We start from the raw sequence: 26665 nt of genomic DNA on the forward strand, positions 1-26665 counted from the left end.
GGTCCACCCATCTTGCAAAGTTCCCCTGCTTATTAAACCTGCCACACACCAATCTGGAATAGTCCGCCTCTTTCTTCCATCTCTCCTTGCCCTCTGTGTATGGCAGCCAGTTTGCAAACCAACACCATTATCACTTGTCACAAATAGAAACAGAAAATAAACACAACACGAGCACAAAAATATCATTAGTTTCTAACTAGATACAGTTACCTGGGAGCCTCAGGTCTGCTCTCTCTTTGTTAAAAAGGGAGATTAGCAAGTATTAGAGAGGGGCGTTGATGGCTATTAGCACTGGGTGAGACTTCCTTCTTCCTGGGCTGGGGCTTGAAAGTGAATTAAATAGGAGACAACGTTCTAGGTGGGGATGTCCTGTCCCTCTGCTGCCCCATCGACCCTCCACTGCCACTCTCTAAATAGTCTCTCCCCCTCCACCTGCGCGGCCCTTCTGTAGCCCCACCGAGCTGGGGGGAAGGCGCGAAGGGAGCTGGCAACGGCTGTTTCCGAAGAAGAGCAGTGAAGGGACTCGGCCGGACTCTCGCTGCTGCCTGACGTCAGGGGGATGTTCCCAGGGGCGGCTCGGCAGCATGCTGCTGGTGACACACAGGAGGTCCACAGGCAGCTTTGCCAGGAAAACGCATTTCTGCTCCCAGCTCCTCGAAGGCTGGCGAGTGCACAAGACCCAATGCCGTGGGTTCCTTTTTGTTTGCTCACACATGAGAGAGGCCAAAGCCTTCTCAGTGGAGGCTGAGAACCCTAAGGGGCACCTGAGGCAGGGAGAAAGGGAAGTGGACAGGAGCATGGACCTTGGACCAGACAGGATCTGGGTCCAATTCCCGTTTCTGCCACTCCCTGCTGTCAGTCTTCGGGCCAGTTGCACAGCCTTTTTGAGCCTCAGTTTCCTCGTCTGTAAAATGGAGTCATAAAACCCCAAACACCTCTTCATAGGGCTACAAGGTCGTCTATCCAGCGCAGAGGTTTGTGGAATGGATAATGAATGGGTGCACTTCAGACGCAGGTCACACCCCAGGGATTCTGAGCTGGCTGAGGGCATTTCTCCTCCATGGAAACGTGGACACGTGTTGGGCTCAGCACCTCCCACCAACCTACCCCAAATCCAGAGACAAAGCTGTCCTCGGAATGCCACCAAGTTTGGAGATTCCAGTACAAGTGATATTCCTGTACACGGATGGCTCCTTCTTCCACAAAGCCATCATCTAACTGGCAAGAACAGCCATGGAGCACCGAGCATGTGCTGTGTACCAGGCACCGTGTGCAATGCTTCCCCAGCCTCATCCCCTTTACCCTCATAAACCCCTCTGAGATAATTCACAGATACGGAACGGACCGGGTGAGGTCCAGTTTCTTGTCCAGGGTGGAACAGAGAGTGAGTGCAGAGCGAGCTCCCCACCCTCGTGCGCTGAGGACTGTGCAATAGCCCCTGCTGTTCTGCACGAGCAGACGTCTGTATGGCCACTGCTCCACCCGGAACAGAGCTGGCACCAGGAAGCGCTCACTAAACATTTGTAAAACGAGTGACTAAATGAAGGAAGAAATCGACGAAGGAATGAACGTTTCTCACTGATGGAAGCCCTGCCCACTTTCCCTCCCTCGTTCTCCAAGATTTGGGAGAGAGAATCTCTGTGTTCCCCTCTCCCCAAGGGACCAGCCTTCGGAAGCTTAGAGCAGCCTTCTCTAACAGGAAAGACCAAATAAAAGATAAAACAACAGTGAGAGAGGCAGAGACACACAGAGAGGGAGAGGAAAGGAGACAGAGATGGAAACAGAGAGAGAGGGCACAGCCGGCTCCTCAAAGGGTGCCTCTGGGGGCTTTGTGGACTTTTCCCTGCCCCCAGCCCACTCCAGTGGGAATCACACAGTCTTCCAGGTGCCCACCAGGACGCAAGGAGGCTGTGCCCAGAACAATCCCAAAAGCTAAATGCAGAAATCATTTCTGGCGTGTGCATTTCGCCCCCAGCCATTCTGCTGGTTGCTGGTGGGGAACAGGAGCCCGGGGCTGGGGCGTCCGCGGTGCGGCTCTGCAATGGGCTTCACACGCAGGACATCTAGGAATTCTCCACTTTCTCTGCGAGCATCACTCAGGACACGTGATGCTGATCGGTAGGAAAGGCTCCCTGGTACCCACCTGTCACCTCTCCTCCATCTCACCCTCCCAAGAAAAAGAATCAGAATGCAAATACCTAAGAGTATTACAAAGGCAGCCTTAACGTCATGACATCAGCCAGCAGCACGTGCTGTACACCTACCCCTTGCCAGGCATGAGCTGAGCTCTGAACACGCACTGCTTCATTCAATCCTCCTGCAGCCCCGTGAGGTCAGTATTAACATCCCCACTCGACTTATGAGAAAACGGGGCCTCCGAGTGGGTGACTCTCCAAGGTCACACAGCTGGTAAGTGGCAGAGGCAGGATGTGAACTCAGGCCTCCAGACTCAGCACTCAATGCCCTAACCACGGCGCGGCACAGAGGGGCCTCCTCTCATGAGGGGGCATCGTCCTAAAGTCAGAGTCAAAGGTGAAAGATCACAAGCCCTTAAAATTACCCTTGAGAATCTCTTAAATTGCCCATAACGTACAGTGTGGGAGCATGTTTCCAAAAGTCCAATACAGCAAGCTTTCCCTCCAGCGGAACACCAAAGGAAATGGGGGGCTTGCCTTTAGGGGCCACGACATACGAGAAAACATGTGTCTGTAACCACTAGCCTCACATTCGCCTTTGTGTGTACGGTCGGACTTATACAAATACAGTCCATGTATGAAAGACTATGCACTCTTGAATCTGTTCTGTATTTAAAAATTAATTGCAAATACCAATTCTATTGTTATTCTTAGTGACAAATGGTCCGTGCATCTCGCCATGGCCTGGAGGATGCACACCTGAGTGTGTCCACACTGGGGGGGGGGGATGGTTTTGTGACCTTGGCTGACCTCCCAACCGCTTTGCAAGGTCTGCAGGCTGAGTGTTGCTAAGCCTGATTTTATAGTAGAGGCCACCGAGACACAGAAAGGGATACTGTCCTGCCTGAGTCACACAGCGTGTAAATGGCTGAGCTAGAACTTGAGTCCAGGCATAGGGTTAGGGGTGGCTCTGATACCCCCACATCTCCCGTTTAGACTTAGATTGAGCATACACATGGGCTGTAGGTCAAGTCAAAAGGAGACTGGAACAGACTTCAGATGGCAACCTGGTGGGCGGACCTGGAGCCGAGCTGTCACTCCTCCACCATATACCCCCCACCCCACCCCGGGGCTGTACTGTGCTTCCTACTGCTAAGGGTGTTCTCTGGTGCTGCACTTGCTCACGTGCAGGGCAGGTTGGGAATGCCGGGGAATTAACATCCCCAGCCCTCAGCCAATGCCTGAAAGCAATGCTCTTTAAGTGGGGTACCTCAGGTGCCTGCTTTCTGCTGCCCCCAAGAGGTTTCTAGCGGGATAGAGCCCCAGGTGCCCACAATGGTAGCTGGCCTGATAAGACACCATTTGGGGCTGCCTTCCTCCCCCGCTTCCCTTCCTCATGCCCGTCCCAGTGCTTCCTGGGATCCACTCCCGCACAAAGGTCCTGCCCTTGAACTCTTGTCTCAGCAGCTGCGCTCATCCCAGGTGCGGAGGCTCAGAGAGGGCCTCAGAGGCTGATCACACTTAGCAAGGTTGGGTTTGGTTTTCCCTTCAGTTATTGAGGCCAGTAGAAGGTTCTCTGAAAGGGAGCTGAGGTCTCGGCACTCTGTTCTTTCTTTGCACCTTTCTATTCCTCAGAAGCCATCGGCACATCTGCAGTGAGGCCTGGCTCCAGCCAGTGTGCTAGCCTGGGCAGGGCTAAGCCAGAAACTCTCCAGGTGGCAGAACCGCTGTGGAGCAGGGCAGAGTGGCCACACAGCTGGGGCTCAGAGTTCCCAAAGGGGATCCTCCCAGTGGGCTTTCCCTGGAATGTTCATCAGTGCCGCTGGGAAAAAATGAATCCTGTATCAAATCAATTTGGTCATTGATGAAACAAGTTTCTTATCTGCAGGACTTCTCAGAGCCTTTGAAGGACATCTTATTGATCTCCAAGAAGGAGAAGTTCTGTTCAGACTTATTTGGCCTCAAAATGCTTTTATAGAGTATCTTGCGGATCTAATGTCCCAGGAGATACTAGTTTAGGAAATACTGGTTTAGCTGAAAGAGCTCTCAATGAACCAGGTGACCCTGGGCAAATTGCATCACCCAAGTCGTTTGCCCAAGGTCACTCCATCGTAAGAGGCAGGCTGGGATTTTGAACAGAGAGAACAAACAAAGGAGAAATGAGAGAAAGAAAAAAAGGAAGGAACAAGAGAAGGTAACGGAACTGCGGTTCAGAGCTGCTCAGACCCACCTGCAAAGGCGGATTTTTCCCTTTACGCTCAATACAAAAAAAGAGAGAGAGAGAGGAAAAAAATAACATGACTGTTTTTGCCCCATGCACCATGAGTTCAATTGCTATCCATTACCGTGGCCTCCTGCGTTTGTTAATAACCAAGTTATTTCTCCTTCCAACAATAGCCACGCTGTTCCTGAATTACTGGACTCATTGTGACTTATTTATAATGCCAGCGCATCTGGTTCACATGTCTTCACACAGAGGTTTACAATTCGGAGGCCCGTGAAGAAGGAGGCCACCCACAGGGAGGAGATAAGCCTAAGAGGCTGTAGATGCTACAAGAAAAGGCAGCGCTCTGGAAACACTGCCCGGGTTCAAATCCCACCTCCACCCCTTAAAGCCGCACGATGTTGGGAAAGTCGTGTCACCTCTTTGAACTTGAGTTTCTCCTTCTGTAAAATGGAAATCTATCCCAGGGAGTTCTGGCGATTGCTTAGCACAGACTCTGCTCAACAAATATCAACTCTTACAGTTGTGATCACACTCTGAGATTTCTGCCCAGGGACATCCAGTAAAGTTCTATTGCTGGGATCATGGAAAATGTAATCCTCTAAAGGCCAGAATTTCAAGTCCCTTCCTGCTTCTCATGGCTCCTGCCTGTCCCTGCTGCCCCCAGGTGCCATGTAGCCCCGCAAACCTGGACATATTGTTCCACCTGTCTGGCTTTAGAGAAAGTTGCCATCTGCTCCAGGGCCTTTGCACAGTTAGTGGTCCTTACAAGGCCTACCCAACAAGCCGTCTAGAAATTGATGCTGAGTTGCTCATGATCCAACATGAATCACTGCCCACACTCTGACAGCTGGAAAGACAACTCGTAGACCACTCCCAACGCACTAGGGAATATGAGTGGGCATTCTGGAAAAGACGGCTTGCTGGACAGAGCAGTTGGGGCAGCATCAGATTAAACCCAGTAAAATGGGCTGATTTCCTGCAGGACTTCTCAGAACCTTGAGTGTGCCAACGTGCGTTGGGAATTTACAAGAGAAGGGGAGTGTGGGTAGGGGTCTCCCAAACTAATTCGATCAAGAGGCTGGAGGGGAAAGGCTGGCGTGGCGTTTTTGGGGTGGTGGGGAATTGTGGAAAGAACCAGAGGCTGGGCATCTAAAGACAGTTTCAGCCCGGCTGCAGGATCTCGAACAGGAGATCTCACCTCTCTGAGCCTCAGTTTCCGTATCTGTAAAATGGGGCAGTTCCTCTCCCAGCGGGTCATTTTAAGGACGAAATGAGACACTGGATGTGAAGCTGCCTGGGAGTGTCCCCAGAGCGGATGATCTGAGCTGAGGAGCAGAGTCATCAGGGAGACCTCAGCAGGAAGGCGCCCCTCAGGGGAACTGCACGAGCAAAGGCTCAGGGGTGGGACCAGCAGCAGGTCCGTGAGCGACTTGCTGAGGCCACACAGCTGGTGAGGCAGAGCCAGGACCAAACACAGCCCGGGGTGGCCCCCAGTCCAGTGTTCTTTCCACATTACGTGTCTGTCACCAAGGCAGGCCGCACAGGGGTCACTCAACCTATCAAACTGTCCCCTTTGAAGCTGTTTCCTGGGCCCCAAGGAAAGCCCACAGTAGCTGGTGTTTCCCGAGTGTTCACTGTCTAAGCACTTAATCTCATCAATGCAACAACCATAGGAAAAGTTATGATTACTAATTCCATTTCTTGATGACGCCATGGACCATGCAACACAGCGTGGCATAAAGAACAGGGGAAAAGGCTTCAAAGACAGAACTCCCCAGTCTAAAATTGGGCTCATCTCCTTCCCAAGTCCATGACCCTAGATAACTTACCATACCTCTCTGAGCCTCCACTGACTCATCCATAAAATGGGTATGACCAATCACATGGGGTCATGAGGATTAAATGGAAAAATCCAATGCAAAGCACTTAAATCATGCTTGGCAGAGAGTGAATTCTCAGCAAAGAGTAACAGTCAATAATTCCATCATTGTCACCGCCATCATTGTCATTAGCAGTGTGGCTGTGCTCAGTCTCTGGATGGTGAGTCCAGACATTCACAGCCGAGGTCTCACCAAGCCATCGCTCTCTCCCCTCCAAGGATAGGTTAACAGTGTCTCTAGTGATCAAGGCTAAAAGGGACCCCAGAGAGCAGCTAGTCCACCCCCACGAGGCCAGTCCTTTCCCCTCTCTGAGCCTCAGTTTCCTCATCTGTACAATGGGATAATAGCACCTAGTCCATGGAATTGTTGAGATGGCCAAAGCCCTTAGAATATAGTGCCTGGCACAGTAAGCACTGGATAAATAGCAGCTGCTGTTATTATTTAGGGGAAACGGAGGTCAGGAACAGGGGAGAGGCTTTCACAGGGCCCCCTAGCAAGTGAGTGGCTCAGCCAGCCTGAAGCCTGGTCCCCCAGGTGTTCCATTCTCCCCACCCCGCCCTCCCGAGGCACGGTGCTGCCAGTGCACACTGCCTTCCAGCGCCAGCCACTCAGGGTTCTGTGGGTTTTTTAATATAATTGTTTACATCCCAAAGCAGCCATTCCAGCTTAATGAATGAACTCAATATGCTCAGAAAACGCAGAATAAATCCTTGCCTTGGCCCAGAATAGGCCCGGCTGCACCAGCTGTCAGGCAGAGAGCCAAGCCACCCGCTGGGGCAGGGCAGAGGAGGCGGGGCCTGCGGCCACAGGGAGGCAGGTGGGTGGGACAACGCCCAGGAGAGGACAGGCCCCGGGGGTACTGGGTCCAAGGACAGACCAATGAAATCTCCAGGCTATGGGGCCACGTGGTAACCCTCTCTTAATCACAGCCCTTAGGTTGATGCCTTGTAGATGTGAACACGGAGGCCCCAGGCCTTGCTCAGGCTGCCACACCTTTGCTTTCTCAGGTTCCTCTGCCTGGAGCACCCTCCCCAATTTCTTCCCCGTTGTGGAGATTCAGCTCAAGGGTCCCAGGCCCTAGGACCCCTTGGGGGAGGCTAACCACTCGGGACTTTGGGGGTCTCCTGCCTAGAATTTTCTCTTGGCATCACCAATGCATTTGTCTGCGTCTATCTCCCTTGATTAGACTGAAATCTTATCTTGGAAAGTGGGGATGGTGTCCCAGGGCAGCCGAGGGCCTGTCCTCCAACAGGCGTAGAGCAGAAGACACGAAAGGGAGAGAGAGGGAGGGCGTGGAGAGAGAGAGAGAAGGGGAGAAGGAAGTGAAAAGGAGAGAAGGGAAGACACAAGGGAGGAAAGGAGGATGAAGACGAGGAGGGAGGGAGGGCAAAGAGGAGGGGCCGAGCAGGATGGACACACAATGGCCCAGGAGCCTCACTGTGTGACCTGAACAAGTCGCTGCCCCTCTCTGGGCCTTGGTCCCCGCCCTGCCAAAGAGAGGCTCAGGCCTGCCGGTCTCAGCCCCTTCTCAGCACGTGAACTGCTGGCTGGGGGCCTGGCCTCGGCCCCGCAAGGGTGTTCACGGGGCCGGGCAGGTGGCCATCCTCCCCGGCCTCTGCGATCACGCAGGGAGTTCCCCCGGGCGGTTGAGGCTGGGGAGGTTGAGTTTGCCATCTGAGGCCCTCTGCAGAGAGGCCGTCCAGGCCCAGACTGCAGCTGTCCTGCTCCTCAATGACCCTTGACGTCCCTTAACCCAGAGCCTGAAGAAATGGGCAGGGCTGGTCCCAGTCTGCGGGGGCCCAGACACCAACTCCAATCAGCTCCTGGGAAAAACGTAGCGGAGGCGCGTGTACTCTGCGCTCTGAACACCCTGTGACGAGGGTGCATCTGTCTCACTAGGGGCAGGAAGCAGCTGTGAGTGTGGGACAGGGAGGGAGAAGCCCCTCGAAGTTGGAGGGGAGCGAGGCAGAGGGCTGTGCCTCATCGAGGAACTGCTGGATGGGGGCCTGGCCTCGGCCCCTCGGAGCCCTGCAATGAGCTCAGAGAAGCAAAGAGACTGGATGGGCCAAGTGTCCATTTTGGAGTAGTGGACAGAGGTGGTGTCCCCAAAGTGGAGGCTGCGGGTCCATTTGAAAATGCCAAGCCTTCCTCTGACCCCCAGTGACACAGTGCACGGCAGGCAGAAGGTCCAGCTTTGTGCCACTTAAGCTGTGTGACCCTGAGTTAGTGACTTAGCCTCTCTGAGCCTCGGCTTTACCACCTATAAACAGAAATGATAACAGCAGTACCTACCCCATAGGCTGTGAAGGTTAAATGAGCCAACCTGTGTATAAACACCCAAGGGAGGCGAATTGGGCTGCCTTCATCCAGATGTTAAACACTGAACACGCCCTCTGACCCACCAGCCCCACATCCAGGAAACCAGGCCTCCAAAATGCTCACTCAGGTGCAGAACCTCTACATATAAGGATGTTCAGGGTGGCATTGTTTATAACACCAATAAGCAGGAAACAACATCAATGATCATCAGCCGGAGAACTGTCACAGAGATGGCAGCCCACCCATTCTGGGCAAGGCCCCGCAGTCAACAAAGAGAATGAGGGACATCACCATGAACCAGAGTACAAAGAGGCAGAAGACGCACTGTGACATAAAAAAAAGCAGAGAGCATAAAGATGGAGATGGTGTGGACCCATTTATGTAGAATACGCACGGATGTCAGTTTCCTGGGTGTGACGTGTACTGCACTGGGTACAATGCCACGCTTGGGGGAAGGGGTCATGGGACTCTATGTATTGTTGTTCCAACTTCCTGCGAGTCTATGTTTCAACTCAAAAAATTGAAGACAGGGGCCGGCCCAGTGGCAGAGTGGTTAAGTTCGCACACTCCGCTTCGGCAGCCCAGGGTTCGCGGGTTCAGATCTCGGGTGTGGACTTGTACACTGCTCATCAGGCCATGCTGTGGCGGCGTCCCATATACAAAATAGAGGAAGATGGGCGCAGATGTTAGCTCAGGGCCAATCTTCCTCACCAAAACAAAAAAAAAGTTGAAGAGAAAAAAAACCCAGCCTGTTAGGGCAGTGAAACCATCCTGCGTGACCCTGTCGTGGTGGAATACGACATTATACATCTGTCCAAACCCGACGAATAGATGCCACCAAGAACGAACCCTGACGCAAATTAGAGACTTCAGTTAATAACAATGTGTCAACATGGGCTCATCCGTTGTAACGAATGTCACATTTATGCCTTGACAATGGTCATCTTTGAGAGCAGAGGATCTGGGGGGGTGAGGAGGGACCTTTTTATACTCTATATTCTTCCATATTGTTTCTATTTTTTATAAGAAGACAACTTTCCAGTCGTACTTGTGCGTTTGTTTTAAAACAATAAAAACAGTTCACGAAGTGCTTGAATATAATAAGGTCGTGGCTTTGTGTTGATGGCAACATTGTTACTTCCCACTAGCCTTGTGCGCATAGGGTCTGCCCCAGCTTGGGGAGCGCCAGGCCACCTCCTCCCTTCCTTGGGGGGACTGCCCTGGCTGCTGGATGTGGGGGTGTCCCAGCAGAAGGCAGGGGCCGGGCCCTTGTCGTTATTGCTATTGTCTCTCCTTCCTGCGTGCCCCTCTGGGCTCCCTGGCTGACGGCCCCATCCATTCCAGGCCCGACATCTTTATGACGGCAGGAGGGTACTTGCGGGCTGACTGGCACCTCCCTTCATCACCCATCACGCTGCCCCCCCTCGGGTTATATATGGGCCTGACTGCGTCATATATCAGGCCATGGGGTCAGCGGCATGTAGAGTGGCAAATTTAGCTAGAGACAGATAAATTAAAGCTCCCGCCGGCCTTCAGGGCAGAAGGAAAGCAACGCAACACGTCCATCAAGGCGGGCATCGCTCATCTCTGTTGCTATTTCGGATTCTGAACATTGTTGTCATTTTTGTGAAGTAATGAGGGACAGCGGGCAGAGTGACAAACAGTCTCAGACCTCCTAGGGAGAGCTGCATCGTCTCTTACAGCTCCGGGACCACAGGGATGGAGAGGATTAAAGACCAGCCCAAGTCAGCCCGTGGACTCGAGCTTCGCTGGGGAAAACTCCTCGGGACAGTGGACAGATATTCCATTACTAGTAATAACACCAATAATAATGACGACAACAGAGCTTTTCATATTCAAATTAAAGAACGTAAGCCTCCCAAGAACCCTAGGAGGTAGGCACCGTTATTATCCCCAATTTACGGATAGGGACACTGAATCTCAGAGATCAAGGGCATCGCCGAGATCATGAGGAGAACCAGGATTGAACACAGGTCAGCCTGGTCCCAGGGCCCACGGCCCTAGCCTCAATTCGGAGCTCTGCTGCCTCCATTCTGCTTAGAGGATGACCTTCCAGATGGAGGCACAGAGACTGGAGATTCGAGGGTTGGATGGAGATTAGACGGAGCTGAGAAGGAGCCCCGAGGAGAGAGGTGGAGGTCCGGGCAGCCAGAATGCACCCAAGGCCTGGGCCAGGCGGGCGGCCTCGTGGAGGAGAAGGGCAGCAGCTTTGGGGGCAGCCAGACACTGATTCCAACCTCGGGTCCACCCCCACATGAAGCTGTCTGACCGTGGCAACGTCACACAACCTCTCTGATCCTCAGCACCCCAAACCACTAACTGGGAATTCCTTCCCTGCCCGTCAGGTGAGAATTAAAAGAGAGATTGCAGGTGGAGTGACCCCCAGACCTGGGCTGAGGTGCAGAACGGGGAGACTCCGGGAGGATTTTGTTCATGGAGCTCATTCCTGGGAAGAACGTTGTGTCTGATTTTAATCTCACTCAGCCAAGAGGTTCTGAGACAGAGAAATTGTTTCTTGCTGCAAAGAAGGCACAGAGTTCATCCTTGATTTACTCTTCGGTGGGAAGAGCGTCCTTAGGGGGCATCAGAGGATTGGGGCGGGGGGCATTGGTAATAAAAGCAGAGAGCAGAAGTCCCAGGAGATTCCTCTCGCCACCTCGGCAGGGAGCGGGAAGCATGGCTGTGGGACTCCGCAAGCTTTGCTGTATCACAACTTACAACAGCCAGACCCTACCATGTGCCCGGCTCTGTGCTAAGCCCTTGACATACAGCATCTCATTCATCTGCGTAGCAGACCTGCGAAGTCACTACTCCTTTCCATCCCATTTTACAGGCCAGAAAACTGAGCCTCTGAGAGCTTAAGTCACTTGCTTGAGGCCACTGTAGCAAAATACGGCCTCACCAATACCTCCCATCCTACACGTTCTAGAACCTCATCACTCCCCCATCCAGGGGTGGAGTCTAGATTCTCTGGCCCTTAAAGATGTGACATGCTTATAACCAACAGAACGTGGCAGAAGTGATGTCTCATGATGTCGAGGCCAGCTCAGAAATGATGATGCAGCTTCCAAGTTGCTCTCCGGAAACTTGTGCTTGGAACCCAGAGGCTGCCATGCCACGAGGAAAGCCAGACAAGCCCACATGGAGAGACCAGAGACCACACGAAGAGAGGGGGATGCCTGGCCAGGCCCAGCACCAGCCACCCTCTGTCGGCGGCAACCACGTGAGAGACCTTAAGCCAGACCGCCCAGCAGAGCCCTTCCAAATCGCAGACCCACAGAAGCCTCGGGAGAGAATAAAATGACTGTTGTTTAAGTCGCGGAGTTTGGGGCTGAGTTGTTACGCAGCCTGGTATCTGGACCAGCCACAAGCTAGCAAGCGTTAGAATCCTCACTTTAATTTGAGCCCAGGTCTGTGTCAATCCTGGCTGCTGTGACCACTACCCTGCACTGGCCCTGGTCCACAGGACCTTCTGCTAAGCTGTGGAGAGAGCACTGGACTGAGAGTCCAGAACTGGATTCTGGTTCTGAACCTCGATTCCAAGCCAGCTCTGTCCAGTTCCAGGGCCTCAGCTTTCTCTCCTTCCTCACTCTCTCCTCATCAAGCGAGCTCCAGAGAGCATTGCTTTGCTGCTGTTTGAAGGACGCAGGTGCCAGCTAATTGTTCCACGAGCCACTTTTTGCCAAAGGAAAGAAAAACAAGGTTGGATGAACGGTTGCCTGATGGCTCCTGAGGGATGGCCCCAAGCCATGAGCCTTGGTTAACAGCAAACCAGCCGCGATGTCACACCACCCAGGGTTTTCTGCCTGCCATGTGGAGCCAGCCCCCGGGTCACCCCCCAGAGATCCACCATGGAGACACGATGTAGAGGGGGGGCTCGGCCTCTCTGCCACCATAAGAGATTTCCTAAAACCCAAAGGCCACTGTGCCTGGCCTCTTCAAAAAGCCTCTTCATAATGAGCCAACTAAGGCAGGAGCCACCTGGCCTGTCCATGGGAGGTGGCCCAGAGTCGGAGCATTATTAGCATTGTGACCTTGGGTAAGCCCCAGACGCTGTATGCTGCCCTCATACACAGCTAACGAAAGGCCAAGATGAGATCTGAACCCAGGACTGGCTGACTCCAAAACACCCACGTCCTTTCCTTACCACATCCTGAGGAAAGGCGTCCCCTCTGACTTTGAGGCTGCCCAGGGCACCACTTATGACAGGGTGATCCAGAGCCACTGCAGAGAGCCAGCGTCCTGGGATAAAAGACAGCATGTCACAGGTGTCTTCTATCGAAGGGACCGAGAGGCAGGTGGGGGAAGGTCATGGTGGCAGAGCCCTGCAGGAATTCAGGGGTCAGTGGGGGCCTGATGGGACTTCAGGGGAAATGGGGTATGATCCCCTCGAAAGAGGCTCCGAGGAGCCCCACAGAGTCATGCCGGGGCCGTGTGTGACGTCGGTGTTGAAGGCTCCCTGGGGAGAAGCTGAAGGGAGCAGGGCCCATGAGCGTGCTGGGACCACATGGCGACCTGAGGGCCTGGCCCCCTCAGCCTGGGACCACCCTGCATGTGCTCAGTGGCCTTTTATGAGGCAAAAACGGGCTGGTGTCTTTTTAAAGCAGGAAAAAGGGGAAGAAAGTTTCCGGAAGAGAAGGAAGAAGTCACAGTTCTCACGGTGGGAGGAAGAAGCCGACACTGGAAAGCAAAAATCCCTTCCGGGTCCGGGGCCTCAATCAGGACTCGTCACATTTTCCACCTGTGCCCCTTCAGGTGGACGCAAGACCCAGGGACCAATGCTCTACATCCCAGAGGCTGCTGGTGGGGGCACAGGGCTTGGCACCTGCAATAAATATGTATTTGGTCTTTGTCCTGGTTCCTGGCACAAAGCTCCTGAAACCCTTGGAATCTCCGAAGTGAGAAGAGGATCTTTTGTGTGCTATTGAGATGACTGGTGTCTGGGGGGCCCTAGAGAGCTTCAGGAGAGGGGCTGGTCTCCAGAAAGACCAAGGCATGATTAGAAGCTTGGAACTCTCAGGGCCCCTCTGGCCCTGGGAGGGGTAAGGGGTTGGGGGCTGAATTAATCACCAATGGCCAATGCTTTAATCGATCATGCCTACAGAGTGAAGCCTTCACAAAAAACTCTAAGTGCCGGAGTTTGGAGAGCTTCTGGACTGGCGAACACATGGAGATGCTCGGAGGATGGCCTGCTGGAGAGGACACAGCTCTCCCCACATACCTTGCCCTCTGCATCTCTCCCATTTGGCTGTTCCTGAGTCATATCCTTTATAATAACCCAGTAATAGTAGGTAAAGTGCCTTCCTGTGGTCTGTGAGCTGTTCCAGGAAATTACTGAACCTGAGGAGGGGGTCGTGGGAATCCCCCAACTTAATAGCTGCTCAGTCAGCAGTCCAGGGGTCCCAAACTTAGCACTGGGGTCTGAAGTTGGGGGGTCTTGTGGGGCTGAGCCCTGAACCTGTGGGGTCTGTGCTAACTCTAGGTGGTGTCGGAATTGGACTGAATTGTAGGACACCCCGTGGGTGTCTGGAGAAACAGAGAATTGGTCGGTGTGGGGAAAAACCCCACACATCTGGTGTCATAAGTGTGAGTAAACACAGTTCAGAGTGCCCCAGTGACAAAGTGATGTCACCATCACCCTCCCGGAGTCTGTGAGGACAGAAGCAGCAGCATGTGGAGTGAGGGAGGCAGGAAGTGTGGCCCCGGGGGTTGGGCTCAGAGCTTGGTAGACCAGGTCCAAATCCTACCCCTGGCTTTAGCTGTGTGCCCTGGAGGATGCGGATGAACCTCTCTGGCAGGCCTCAGCCTCCTCATCTGTATAATGGGCCTCCTAATAGTTCTCACCCTTCCCAGGCTATTCTAAGTCTGTGACATCATCATGTCTGTAAGCTCTCAGCACAGTGCCCAGGAAAACAAGTCAATTCTCCAGCAGGGAATGACCCTAAGGGCCCATTGCAAAGTCTAGGGCAGTGGAGCAATCGTTGCACGAAGACCAGCTAAAGTTCTGAAGCTCACTTCTGGAACATACTAGCTGTGTGACATCAGGCAAATCACATACCTTCTCTGAGCCTCTGTTTTCTAATCTATCAAGTGGAGATTAAAGCAAACACTCAGGAAGCCCCCCATCATGAGCCAAGTCCTGTGCTCCCCACGTTTTGGCACTGATGCATTTAATCCTTACAACAAGCCTACACAGTGGGTACCATCACTAGCCCCATGTTACAGATGAGGAAACTGAGGTTCAGAGAGGCCAAGCCACGACCACACCCAGCAGGCTGACTCCCAACTCTTGCCCATGGCACTCTCCTTCCTCACCAGATTATTGCGGAAATCTAATCAGATCCAAAGGCATCAGAGAGGGACCAGTGCTTTGAAACCACCAAATACTAAACCGATATTAGCGGTGGTGGTTGTTATTGCTATAACAGTTCAAAAACCCTGAGTCCAGTTCTAAGGCCCCAAATCTCCCCACTGGGGCTGATATGGGTTTTCAAAAATAGGATCAGGGCTCTCCAATAAGCTAAGGAAGCCAGGCGCCCCGGGAGGAGAGAATCATTTTAATGGAAAAAAAAAAAAAACGATTAATGGAAATGATTCTTAATATATTTCAAAATGATCTGTTATGACACAAAGCAAAGACATTTATATACCAGTTTGAAATTCTTAATTGCTGATTTTAGAGCAACCTATTATGAAATCTTCCAAAGCAGAATATATAGTAAGTAAATCATCGGGCAGACCTCCCAGGCAGACTGATGGCGGCTCTTAAAATAATTTATAAGGTGGGGTGGGGGGAGGCTGGGAGAAATTATTGCCATAATCATGTATTAATAAAATATTGATAAATGTGACTTTCTCTTTTATCATTACAGGCAGCTACAGGTACGGGTCAGGTCCCGGATCCCACATCAGAGGGGGCGTCTCACGTGCCCCAGGAGGAGAAACTCACGTAGCAAAGTTCTCTGGTGACAGGGCAATAGGCCCGGGGGCTCCTCTAGCCTCTGTTTTGTCACATCAGAGGCAGAAAGGGGTCAAGTGTGACAGTGGAAATCAGAAGGCAGTTCCCACCCGTCTGCAAGACTCAGTCTCTTCCTAGGCTTTGCAGAGTGTCTGGAGGGAGAAAGTCTGAGTTGAGTGCAGCCAAGAGGCAAGTGGCTGTGTCCCCTTGGGAGAATCACCTAACCGTGGCTCAGCAACACTATCCTAGAGCCACCTTCTACTGATGCTACTGATGACCGTCCCATCACCCCTCGCCCTGGCCATCCATATGTGCCACCCCATAAGCGCCCCTGGCCTGTCACTGTGGGCACCTGTCTGTTCCTCTCTGCTCTCTCTGGCTGCAGGAGCGTGCTCAGCCCATGGGGCAGCCTGGAGGTGCAGCAGGTAACACCGCCACCCAGGGAGAAGCGGAGGTGGTGGATAAATATCCTGGCTTCCTCTCCTCGTGGGTAATACAACCAGGAGGCATGTTCCTCAGTCGCCCGGAGGCCCCCAGCGGGACTGAGCCCCAATCACCTAGAGGTGACCCGCTCATCAGTGTACCCTGTATCACCTGCCTCCCCCTCCCTGTCTCACTCCCCAACCGTTGCCTCCTGGGATCCCTCCCCAATAATCTAAATGCACCCAAGTCTTTGTCTTCAGGGGAACCCAGCCTAAGTCAGCTTCCTCTTCCTCATCCCATTCAATCCTCCCATCAGCCCCATTCTTAGCCCATTGAAAGAGGAGGCCGCGGAAGCCCAGAGAAGTTTCGTTTGGAACCCTGGATTATTGCACTTAGACCTTCTGAGCCTCAGCTTTCCATTCTGTAAAATGGGTTTGCTTCCTTCCACACATCCCCAACCTACAGACATCCATGTCCCAACTCTGAACCCTCATGGCTTTCCTGTCTGAACCATGCAGTCACACTCCAATCCTGGTCAGTTTATAAAACTGGCTGATGGCGTCAACTTCAGAAGTTTTAACTGTCCAAATGAAACGACAGACTTACAACGAGGGACTCTGTCTCCACAGCCTCTCAGCTCCGTCCCTCTGCCAGGTCTGGTCAGAAAGTAGATGCTGGCTCATCTCAGGGATTGGGGTGTGTTATGGGCTGAATTTTGTCCCCCCGAAGTTTGTATGTTGACGTACTGACCCCCAGTACCACAAATTGTGACTGAATTTGGAGATGGGGTCTTTAAAGAGGTAATTAAGGTAAAATGAGGTCATATGGGTGGGCCCCAATCCAATATGACTGGTGTCCTTATAATAAGAGAAACTAAGCACAGACAAGAAGGTGCCATCTTCTTGCCAAGGAGAGAGGCCTCAGGAGAAACCAGCCCTGCCGGCACCTGATCTTGACTTCCAGCCTCCACAACTGTGAGAAAGCAAATTCCTGTTGTTTAAGCCCCCCAGTCATAACAGCCTTAGGAAACTAACACACGCCCTGAAATCCACACATAAACCTCTTGGTGGCCGGGGCGGGGGGGGCGGGGAGTACACGAACCCTACAATAAGAACCTCTAATCTGACCCAATTCCAGAATTTCACATCTGGGAAAACTGAGACCAGAGAGGGAGGTGACTTGCTTAAGGTCACACAGCAAGTTGGGGGCAGAGCCGGATTCCTGACATCATCTCTCTGGTTTGGCTGGGTGTGAGGACGATGGAGGAGTTTCTCCAGAACACAGCGAAACAGTTAGGGAGTTCAGAGGGACAAGACCCCCGAGGGCTGACACCTTCCATGGGGATGGTGTAGAATAGGGCTGGCCAACTTCCTCTGTAAAGGGCCATATCGTAATTACTCTCGGCTTTGCAGGCCGTATAATTCTGTCTCAACGATTCGACTCCGCCGTTGTCACAGGAATGCAGCCATAGACGTGTAAATGAATGAGCGTGGCTGCGTTCCAATAAACTTTAATTATGGACACTATAATTTGAATACCAGATAATTTTCACAAGTCCCAAAATATTATTCATATATATTTTTTTCATCTAATGGAAATGTAAAAACCATTCTTAGTTTGTGGGCTGTACAGAAGCAGGCGGCAGGCTGGATGGAGCCCACGAGCCGTAGTTTGCTGATCCCTGGTGTAGACGAAGCCGGATGCAGAGGTGGGGATTTCGAACTGGTGACTAGAGTTCGGCAGGAAGAGAAATGCCCCCCAGGCTGGAGATGGGACCGTGTTCTCACAGCCTGGTGTGGACGACTCAGGCTGGTCCCAGCGACCAGGAAGCTGAGCGAGAGTCGTCACAGTCCCGTGAGCAAAACGGTGGTGATGTCCCCACAGCCGAGGTGCTGAGCACGGTCCAAGGCTGAGTTTTGGGAAGGCAAGTGGCATTTGTTTTTTCCACATTTGCCCGGTCAAGCATATCCGTCCTTGGCTTGAACCAACTGTGGAATCCCCACTTATGTCTGACTCAGCAGAACTTCTAGACATTTCCAAAATCAAATCAGTGGGCCAATGCATGTGGCTCAAATGTATGAGAATCAAAAGAATGGGCCACATGGCCCACGAGTGTAGGAATGGCGGGAATGACGTGCCAGCATATTCCAGAAGAGTCTGCTGCCCCACAGAGGAATGGCCCAGAGTCGATACACAGTCCCAGAGGACAGACCTCAATTCACACATGTTCATTTGACACGTAAGTTCCAACTCCAGAACTATACGTTCTGGGCCCAAAGGAAGCCACTCGCTTCTGGAAAGAGCTAGACAAGGACACAGTCATAACACAAGGCACCGTAAGCCCCATGAAGGCAGGAACCACATTGTTCATGATCCCTACTATCCGCCCAGGACCTTTTACAGCACCAGAAGAGATGGCAGAAGGGGCTGGGAGGTGAGGAGACTTGAATGCCAAGCCAAGAAATTTTACTTGATTTAGCAGGCAAGGGAGAGCCTCAGGAAGATTCTAAGCAAGGGAGTGGCACACTAGGTCTATGTTTTAGAAAGGAGCCCAATGGTCACAATGAGGATAGACAGAAGAAGTGAAGGCACCAGCAAGGAGGCTACTGCAACAGTCCAAGCAGGAAAAAAAAAAAAAAAAAAAGGCAAACAGTAAGAATAGAGAAGCCAGGACCGAAATGCCGTCACAGAGAGTATCTACAGGGCAAGGAGAATGACTGGATAGGGAGGGGTGAGGGCCTGAGGGGTGATCAGAACCATTTGAGAAACAGACAGTTAAGGAGGGGGAGCAGACTCGGGAGGAGAAGGATAGCTAGGTCAGAAGGATAGCTCCCCACATATAGTGGGGAACATCTCCAAGATGTCCAGACAGAAACAGCACCTGTATTGCGTGGACTCAACCTCTCTCATGTGTTCTAAGGCTTCTCTGCTCAGTACAGTAGCCACTAGCTACATATGGCTATTTAAATGTATGCTAATTAAAATGTAGTACAATTAAAAGTTCAATTCCTGGGGCCAGCCCAGTGGCTCAGCGGTTAAGTCCGCACGCTCCGCTGCGGTGGCCCGGGGTTTGCAGGTTCGGATCCCGGGCACACACTGATGCACCGCTTGTCAAGCCATGCTGTGGCGGCATCCCATATAAAGTAGAGGAAGATGGGCACGGATGTTAGCCCAGGGCCAGTCTTCCTCAGCGAAAAGAGGAGGATTGGCATCAGATGTTAGCTCAGGGCTAATCTTCCTCACCAAAAAAAAACAAATTTCAATTCCTCAGTCACACTAGCTAGATGTCCAGTGCTCAATAGCCACATGAAGCTAGCGGCTACTGCACTGGGCAGCGTAGACTGAGAGCATCTCCATCATCACAGAAAGCTCTGCTGAACAGCGCTGGTCTACAAGATTTGAAAGCTGGATTGAAAAATCCAGCCCTGCTCCTGCTCACCATGCCTGGCTCGGCATCCTCCCCAAGAGCAGTCCCCCAGACACAGAAGGTGACCGACTGACCCCGTCCCACCTCGTTGAGAGAAGAGCCTTGTCCGGCACCTGCCAGTGGAGACAGCGGGCAGCCCAGGTGAGCTCGGCAGGGAGGACGTACCTTTGCAGGCCCCCGCGGCGCCCAGGTGGTAGATGGCTGCCAACACCCGCCAAACGGCTCGCTGCTCGCTCTCCGAGATGCCCAGCGTCGCCATGGCGCCCTGGAGCTGGGCGAAGGCAGCCGCTGCCCTCGGCTTGTCTTCAGGCTGAGAGCAGAGGGAGAGAGAGGGAGAAAAAGAAGCCATCACGGTGGAGAAAACGCAAATTCGCAACGTGAATCAGGGCTTAGTCCCGGGGGAATGCGTGGTCACTTTATGAACACAGTAAATTACCCACAATTAAGCTGAGGGGTGTTGACACCCAGAACTCAGGCTGCTAGGAAATGATAAAAAGCATTTCTATCTGACTTTGGAATGCGGTGTGGCTTTTATTCATTCATGTGCTCACTCGGTGGATTTACTGTGGCTCTGCACCGTGCCGGGCTCTGGGGATGCCGAGATGAGCAAAACCCAGAGCTTGACGTTGAGGACTGTCGAGGTAGAAGGGGAAAGAGACATAAAAGTAACTAAATATGAAACAGGCGGAGTGGCGGGATACGGGTATCAGTGGGGCAGTATGCGACATCGGAGGGAGGAATGGGCTGATGAATCCCACCCAAGAGAATGTCCTAGAAGATGAGACAAAATCGTGATTGAAGGATCATAGGCAGAGTTGACCGATTTAACGCAGTAAAGGCCCTGACTGTCTGTCTGAGGGAACAGCATGAACAGAGGAGATCTTGGAGACAACAGGTGGCCAACTGGATGTGACACAGAAGCAGGTATTTCTGGAGGTGGGGCAGACAGAGAAGGGGAGGAGACAAAGCATCAGAAGCTGGCAGGTGCCGACTGTGACGACCTCAAACACGACGGTAAAGGGCATGGGCTTTAAGCTCCAGAATGACTGGCAAATACGCACCCCGTCTACATTCCTGGACCCGTGGCAGACATCATTAATCGATCAAGATCCCACAGCAAGCCGGTGAGTCCAGATTCTCTGCAGGACATCACCCCTTGCAGCCACCACCAGTCAATCTGCCTCAGCAACTGAAATGGAACCAGTTTGCCACCCCCGGTGCAAGCCACGGGAAACTGCCCAAGATTTTTAAGCAGGAGGAGAGAGAAAATGACATGATCAGATGTTTATGGGTTGTAGGGTGTTGTTTTTCTCTTTTTCAGATTTATGATCCCAATTATGTTTGATTGAATATTAAAATTAGTCTGAAACTCCTGCACACACACCATCTGGCCAAGGAGACTCAGCCCAGAGCCTGCTGGGTTGAGAGGAAGTGAGCTGAGGACGAGAATTCTTTTGTCGATAATCCACCAGCAAATAATGAGGAACCGATTTGCAATTGGCCTGCCTACTGAGCTTGGGTGATGAACTGCAGGCTGCCAAAGCTGGCAGGTCCTTGAATTTTGTGGAGTCCAACGCCCAGAGAGGGGACCACATGTGCCCAAGGTCACACAGCATATTAATATCAGATACAGGACGAGAATCAGGCTTTTCTGACTCCCAGTCCAGGCCACTTTGTCCCCTCCATTCAAGCCACTTCTAACTGGGAAAGAAACCTGCAGGGATCATTCACCAATTGGGACGCCATCAAAGCATGCAGTGACATTGAGACACTGGCTGTGGAAACCTTTCAATTAATAGCAAAAGCATGTTCCACGGACCTGTCATGTTTCTGGGCCACCACAGGACCACAAAATCCCTAGCAACCAGGAGCTTAACCTAGCAACCACAGCCACGCCACTGGAGCAAACGGAGGGAAGGCAGGCATCTCAGCAACAGGCTCTCGGTTACTTACGAGATTCCAAAGTAGCAGAGGAAGGACACGAAAAGGACAGCGGTGACACATTTATTATGGCTCCCACTGTCAGCCACGAGCATTTGACTTTAAATCATAGGCAAGCTCCATCATCCGCCACGTAGCTCGTGTGAAGGGAAGAATGAGAAAACTCCCGCGAAAGCTTATTCGCTTCTTTTTCTCGCCCTCCCCACTCCAAGTCTCTGTTGCAATGGAAGACATGGGGGGACAAATATACATGTGTGCGATCCAAAACAATTAGGATCAGGAAATGTTTACAGTTCCTTAAACTTCTAGAGGGCCAAACGCCTCTGCATGATGCCCTGATGAAAGCCACTCCTTGTGTCAAAATCGTGAAAATAGAAATCAGTCAAATTAGTGGAATAAGTCAATTTACAGCCCAACTGTTTATCAACAGGAGAATGGATAAACAATAGGTGGTATAGCCAGGGCACAGTGACAGAATGCTACGCAGCGATGAAAAAGAACAAGCCACTGGTCTATGCAATCACATGAATCCCACACGAATCCCACAGACCCAACGTGAGTCAGAGGAGCCAGACACCAAAGACAATGGGCTGTGTGATTCCATCTCTGCCAAGTTCAAATACGGGCAAAACTCACCTATGATATGAGAAGTTAGGACGATGACTCTGGGGCGGGAGGGACAACTCTGATGGGGAGGAGCCTCGAGGGAGCCTTTGTTGGAGTGAGGAATGTTCTAGATCTTGATCTGGGCTGTGGTTGCAGGCGCGTTTAAGAATATAATCATCACTGAGTTGTACACTTAAAATTAGTGCACTTGATACACTTGACTGTATGTTTCACCTCATTTTAAGAAAAAAAATCAGTGAAAAAAAAAGTCGACTCAAGATGCCCAGGGTTTGTCTGATGCAGTCAGAGGCTCAAGGGCAACCAAAGACTGTAGGTAATTGAGTGAAAAAAATAAAATCCAAAATGGCCTCTCCACATTAGACCGGGCTGCGTTTAGAGCGCCCAGGAGATTCCTACGCTGCAGAGAGGGGCTGGGTTTGGATTCGGAGTCAGACAGAGCTGGAGCTTCTCGACTCTGCGTTCCCCGGCGCCGTGACTTTGCACAAACCTGTTGCCCTTGCCTGAGGCTCAGTTTCTGCTTCTGCAGAATGGCAATAACAGCCTACCCTCCTCCTCGGGCCGTCGTGAGGATTAAATGAGTCCATACGTAGAAAGCACCCAGCACCGTGCCCGGTACACAGTGGCGCTCAATACATGCTGGTCTCCACTCACCACTGTATCCCTCCCGCCATGACTTTGCTCAGGCTGTTCGGCCTTCCGGGGACACCTTTCCCCACTGCTGCCCCAGTTTGCACCCAGCCCTCCATGGAAAGTGCATCGAGCGTGACCCTGTCCTCTAGGGGCTCCCAACCCAACGAGGGGGACAGATGCGCAAACAGACAGTGAGAGCACAGTGAGTGCGGCGGTGGGGAGACTGGAGAGGGGCAAGGAGCAGACTGGGAGGGTCACAGGCTTCCGGAAAGAAGCAGTGGGTGAAGCAGCCCGAATGAGCGCGGCAAAGTGGGTGCTGGGGAGGCAGGAAGGGTCTCCAAACAGAAGGGCATGGGCAGAGGGAACATGATGCGCTGGGTGGAGCCCCAGGATGTCAGGCAGGCTTCTCCTGCAGAGCGACGGGCAGGGAGAGCCCTGGTCTGCAGCTGGGAGCTGCTCTCGGGTGGAGTGTGAGGCTCCTGGAGGCCTCCCTGGAGGAAGGAACCGGCACCTGGGCGTCCTCTTGCCTGGTTATAAGCACAGGGGGTGCCTCAGGCAGGCCCCATGGGGATGTAACCCACCCCCCTCTCCTCCAGAGCTGGGGTGGGCTCCCCTGTGTCTCTACAACCAACCAGCCCAGGGGATTCCCACCCCTCAGCCCCCTGGACCTGGAGCGGCTCTGGGAGGAAAAGGCTGAACATTGACTCGACTCATTTGCAAAAGAAACATCGGTGCCCGCACAGGCGGGTGAACTCATGGAGACCATGGGGAGGGCAGGACAGGGCCAGAGCCAGGAGCTCCCTGTTCCCAAGCGGCTCTGCCCCACACTCAACACGGACGGATCTACGTCCTCTCTGGGCACTGGGCATCCATTCAAGGAGGGAGAAGAGAACTCATTAACTGAGCACCTACTACGTTGTATGAGGTGCTTTTACCCTATAAGGCAGAGGTGGGGATCTCCAATTGACAGAGGAGGAAACTGAGGCTCAGAGAGGGTTAGGCACTTGTCCAAGGCTACCCAGCTGAGGAGGGGCCCCCAACCTTAGGAGCGGACCAAGGAGTTGGGGTTGCTCTACCCATTCCTCAGGTGGAAAAACTGAGGCTGAGAAAGGACAAGTAACCTGAGGACACACAGTGGTCAGATCCCAGAGCACACGGTCTTCAGCCACGACACAGGACTGAGATGACAGAGTGGGACGGACAAGGGGGTCAAATTTGGAGTCAGGCCCACCTGGGTTCCAGTCGTCCCTCCGCCATTTAAAAGCTCTGTGCCTTTGGGCAAATAACCTCACCTCTCTGAGCCTGCTCACTCCTCCTGAAAACCAGATATGAAAATAACCCTTTAGCTCACAGGGCGGCTAGGAGGATTAAATGAGAAAAAGCTCCTGGCAGAGCCCCCGGCACGAGTGCCTGATCCCCCATCCTTCCGTTTGGAGACCGTTCCTCCGCAGTGACACTTGGTCACAAAAAATAAATGCGCCTCAGGCCGGAGCCTGGAATGTGACAGCCGGAAGCAAACTGCTGAGAGGCAAGGATTATTATTATTGTTACCACTGCTGCTGGGCACTTTTTTAAAAAATCAGGCAAGGTTGCAGAAAAATAAATCACAGAGAAGAAGAAAATCATATGAACGCCTTGTGATTTCCAATGCGTCCTGGCGCCCTGGCACATCTCAAGTCAGTGCCATTTCAAAGCTGAAACGCGGAAGGCAGCGAGGGTGGCGCGGTGCGGGGGCCAGGAGTTGGAGCTGGCAGCCAGACAGGAGGCGGCCACTGAGGGCAGCGCCACCCGGAGGTCTCAGCACATCCCCCCAGGCCCCTGCGCCAGCTGACCGCTTCAGGGCCCACAGCCGCATCCTGGGCTCTGGGGTCACACTCGCTGTTTGCCATCCCTCCACCTGCACGTTTGCGTCAGGGGCTTGGTGTAGCAGACTGCTGGCCTTCTGCACTTGTCTAACATCGCTCAGGCCAGGATCAGCGCGTTGTCACCTCCTCCAGGCAGGTTTCCCTGATAGCCTCTACCCCTCCCAGCCTGGCCTCAGCCTATCCACACCTCTGTTCAGCCTCCTATCACTCTGGCTCAGAATGATCCTCCTATGTGGCTGTCACAGCCCTCACCCACCTTTGATGACAGAGACCCAGCTGGGTCATTGCTGTGTGTCCTGCCTGGTCCCTGATAAGAGCAATAAATACCTGTTGACGAGTAAATGTCAATGAGCTACACTTAGTGTCCCCGAATAAGAGCCATTGACCTTGGGGTAGAGGGTGTCCACCCCTGAGCTGGGCCTGTGGTGCGACTAATCCTGGTTGGAGGACCCCGGAGGCCCAGGCTGGCTGAGGGATGAGAGCCCCAAACTCTCTAATCCCCTTGTCTGGGTCCTCTGGGATTCCTAGCAACTGCCCAGCTCCCAGGACCCAGACACAAGATCCCCAAAGCCCTAGGGAAATGGCTTTAAAGACACAGCAAGATAAATGAGAGCATAATTAACGTAGCTCTGTCTACCATGGTAGCAAAGTTTAGAAAATTGAAAAGACGTGATTTTTGCCAAGCCTTGGAGAGTGGGGCACACTCATTCGTTTATTCACTCAACAAACACTTACTGAGCAGACGTGTGTCTGGCTCAGTGCTAGGCCTTGCAGATTAAGCAGCAGACAGGACACAGAAGACCCCCCATCCTCTTACAGCTTAGGGCCAAGGGGAGACAGACCGTAAGTTAACAAACAACCTGATACACGATGAGAGGTTGTCACCAAGGAGACCAACCGCAAAATAGACCACACAGGCAGCCTCTCCTTGGACAGAGGGCTGGGAAGCCGGAGCTGCTGAGGCCTAAGATGATGCATGAAGATATTTATCACCTCACTATTAAGAACTACAGGAAGGCTCCAACCCATGGAAACAGAAAACACTGGGCAAATAGTTCGGGGAATCATGTCTCTGCCATGAACGTCTGGTCACTAAAGATACGGTTTGTGACGGTTTTGATGACATACGGTTTGTCATGTTCTATGTAAAACATTCATGGAAAAATACTGAGAGGAAATCTGCAGAAATGTCACCAATGGAGGTCTCTGGATGGTGGTGTTATTGGCGCTTGTTTTTTGGTTTGTGTGAATGTGTGTGTTTTGGGTTTTGTTTTATATATACGTTTTTTCCTGATTTTTCCACGGAAGTACATATTAATTTAATTTTTTTTTTTTTTTTTTTTGCTGAGGAAGATTGGCCCTGGGCTAACATCCGTGCCCATCTTCCTCTGCTTTATATGTGGGACGCCGCCACAGCATGGCTTGAGGAGCGGTGTGTCGGTGCGTGCCCGGGATCCGAACCTGCGAACCCCGGGCCACCAAAGCAGAGGGCAAGCACTTAACCACCACACCACCAGGCCAGCCCCTAATTTAATTTTTTTAAGTAAATATTTCATTAAAAATATAAACTAGAGGAGAACAGAGTGAAGCCAGTAAGAGAAAAAACCTGGCGTGGCCCATGAGGAACGTGGATCGGGCGCCACGGAGGCCTTGCCCCACCCAGCTGGTCCAACGCTGCCGTCTGGCTCAGACTGAGTGATCGCGACGACAACAACAACAACAATAATAATAAAGCTGACACTGTTTGAATTCCAGGCACCATCCAAGTACTTCATGGGCTTCATCTCATTTAACTTGGGGGCAGGGGAGACTATTACCATCCCAGTTTTATACCTGGGGAAACTGAGGCCCAGGGAGGTGAGGCCACTTTGCTGAAGGCCCCCCAGCTTAAATGCTGGCACTGGGATCAGAACATGCGTATATCAGAGCCCAGAACCCATTTCTCAACCACTGTCGTCGGTGAATTTTCAGGAGATGATGGAACCGACTCTGACAGATGAAACAGACGCAGAGCTGATCAGAGCCGGGGGGACCGGCTAACAGGAGGAGGAAGAGGGCTCAGCCGGAGATGAATCAGGGCGGCAGAACTGCCAGAGAAAATGCAGGACATCCAGGTAAATTTGAATTTCAGATAAACAACGGATCATTTTTTAGCGTAAGTATATCCCCCTGCAATATTTGGTGTGGCAGGAATGCTGGCCTGACTGACCTG

The 26665-nt window shown here is 52.4% G+C and overlaps 1 protein-coding gene across 3 annotated transcripts in view; it reads right to left on the reverse strand.

Annotated features, from left to right (window-relative positions):
- The window catches only part of MYO18B (myosin XVIIIB), a 230676-nt gene that overhangs the window by 178262 nt on the left and 25749 nt on the right, over nt 1-26665 (reverse strand). For all 3 annotated transcript variants that reach the window (XM_087423619.1, XM_087423618.1, XM_087423617.1), the window contains one exon: nt 19556-19700. In XM_087423619.1, coding sequence (XP_087279745.1) covers nt 19556-19700 — 145 coding nt within the window. The remainder of the gene's footprint in view (nt 1-19555; nt 19701-26665) is intronic.

Source organism: Ceratotherium simum, chromosome 35 (assembly GCF_057802395.1).
Source record: "Ceratotherium simum simum isolate JZ-2026a chromosome 35, ASM5780239v1, whole genome shotgun sequence".
Classification (NCBI taxonomy): Eukaryota; Metazoa; Chordata; class Mammalia; order Perissodactyla; family Rhinocerotidae; genus Ceratotherium; species Ceratotherium simum.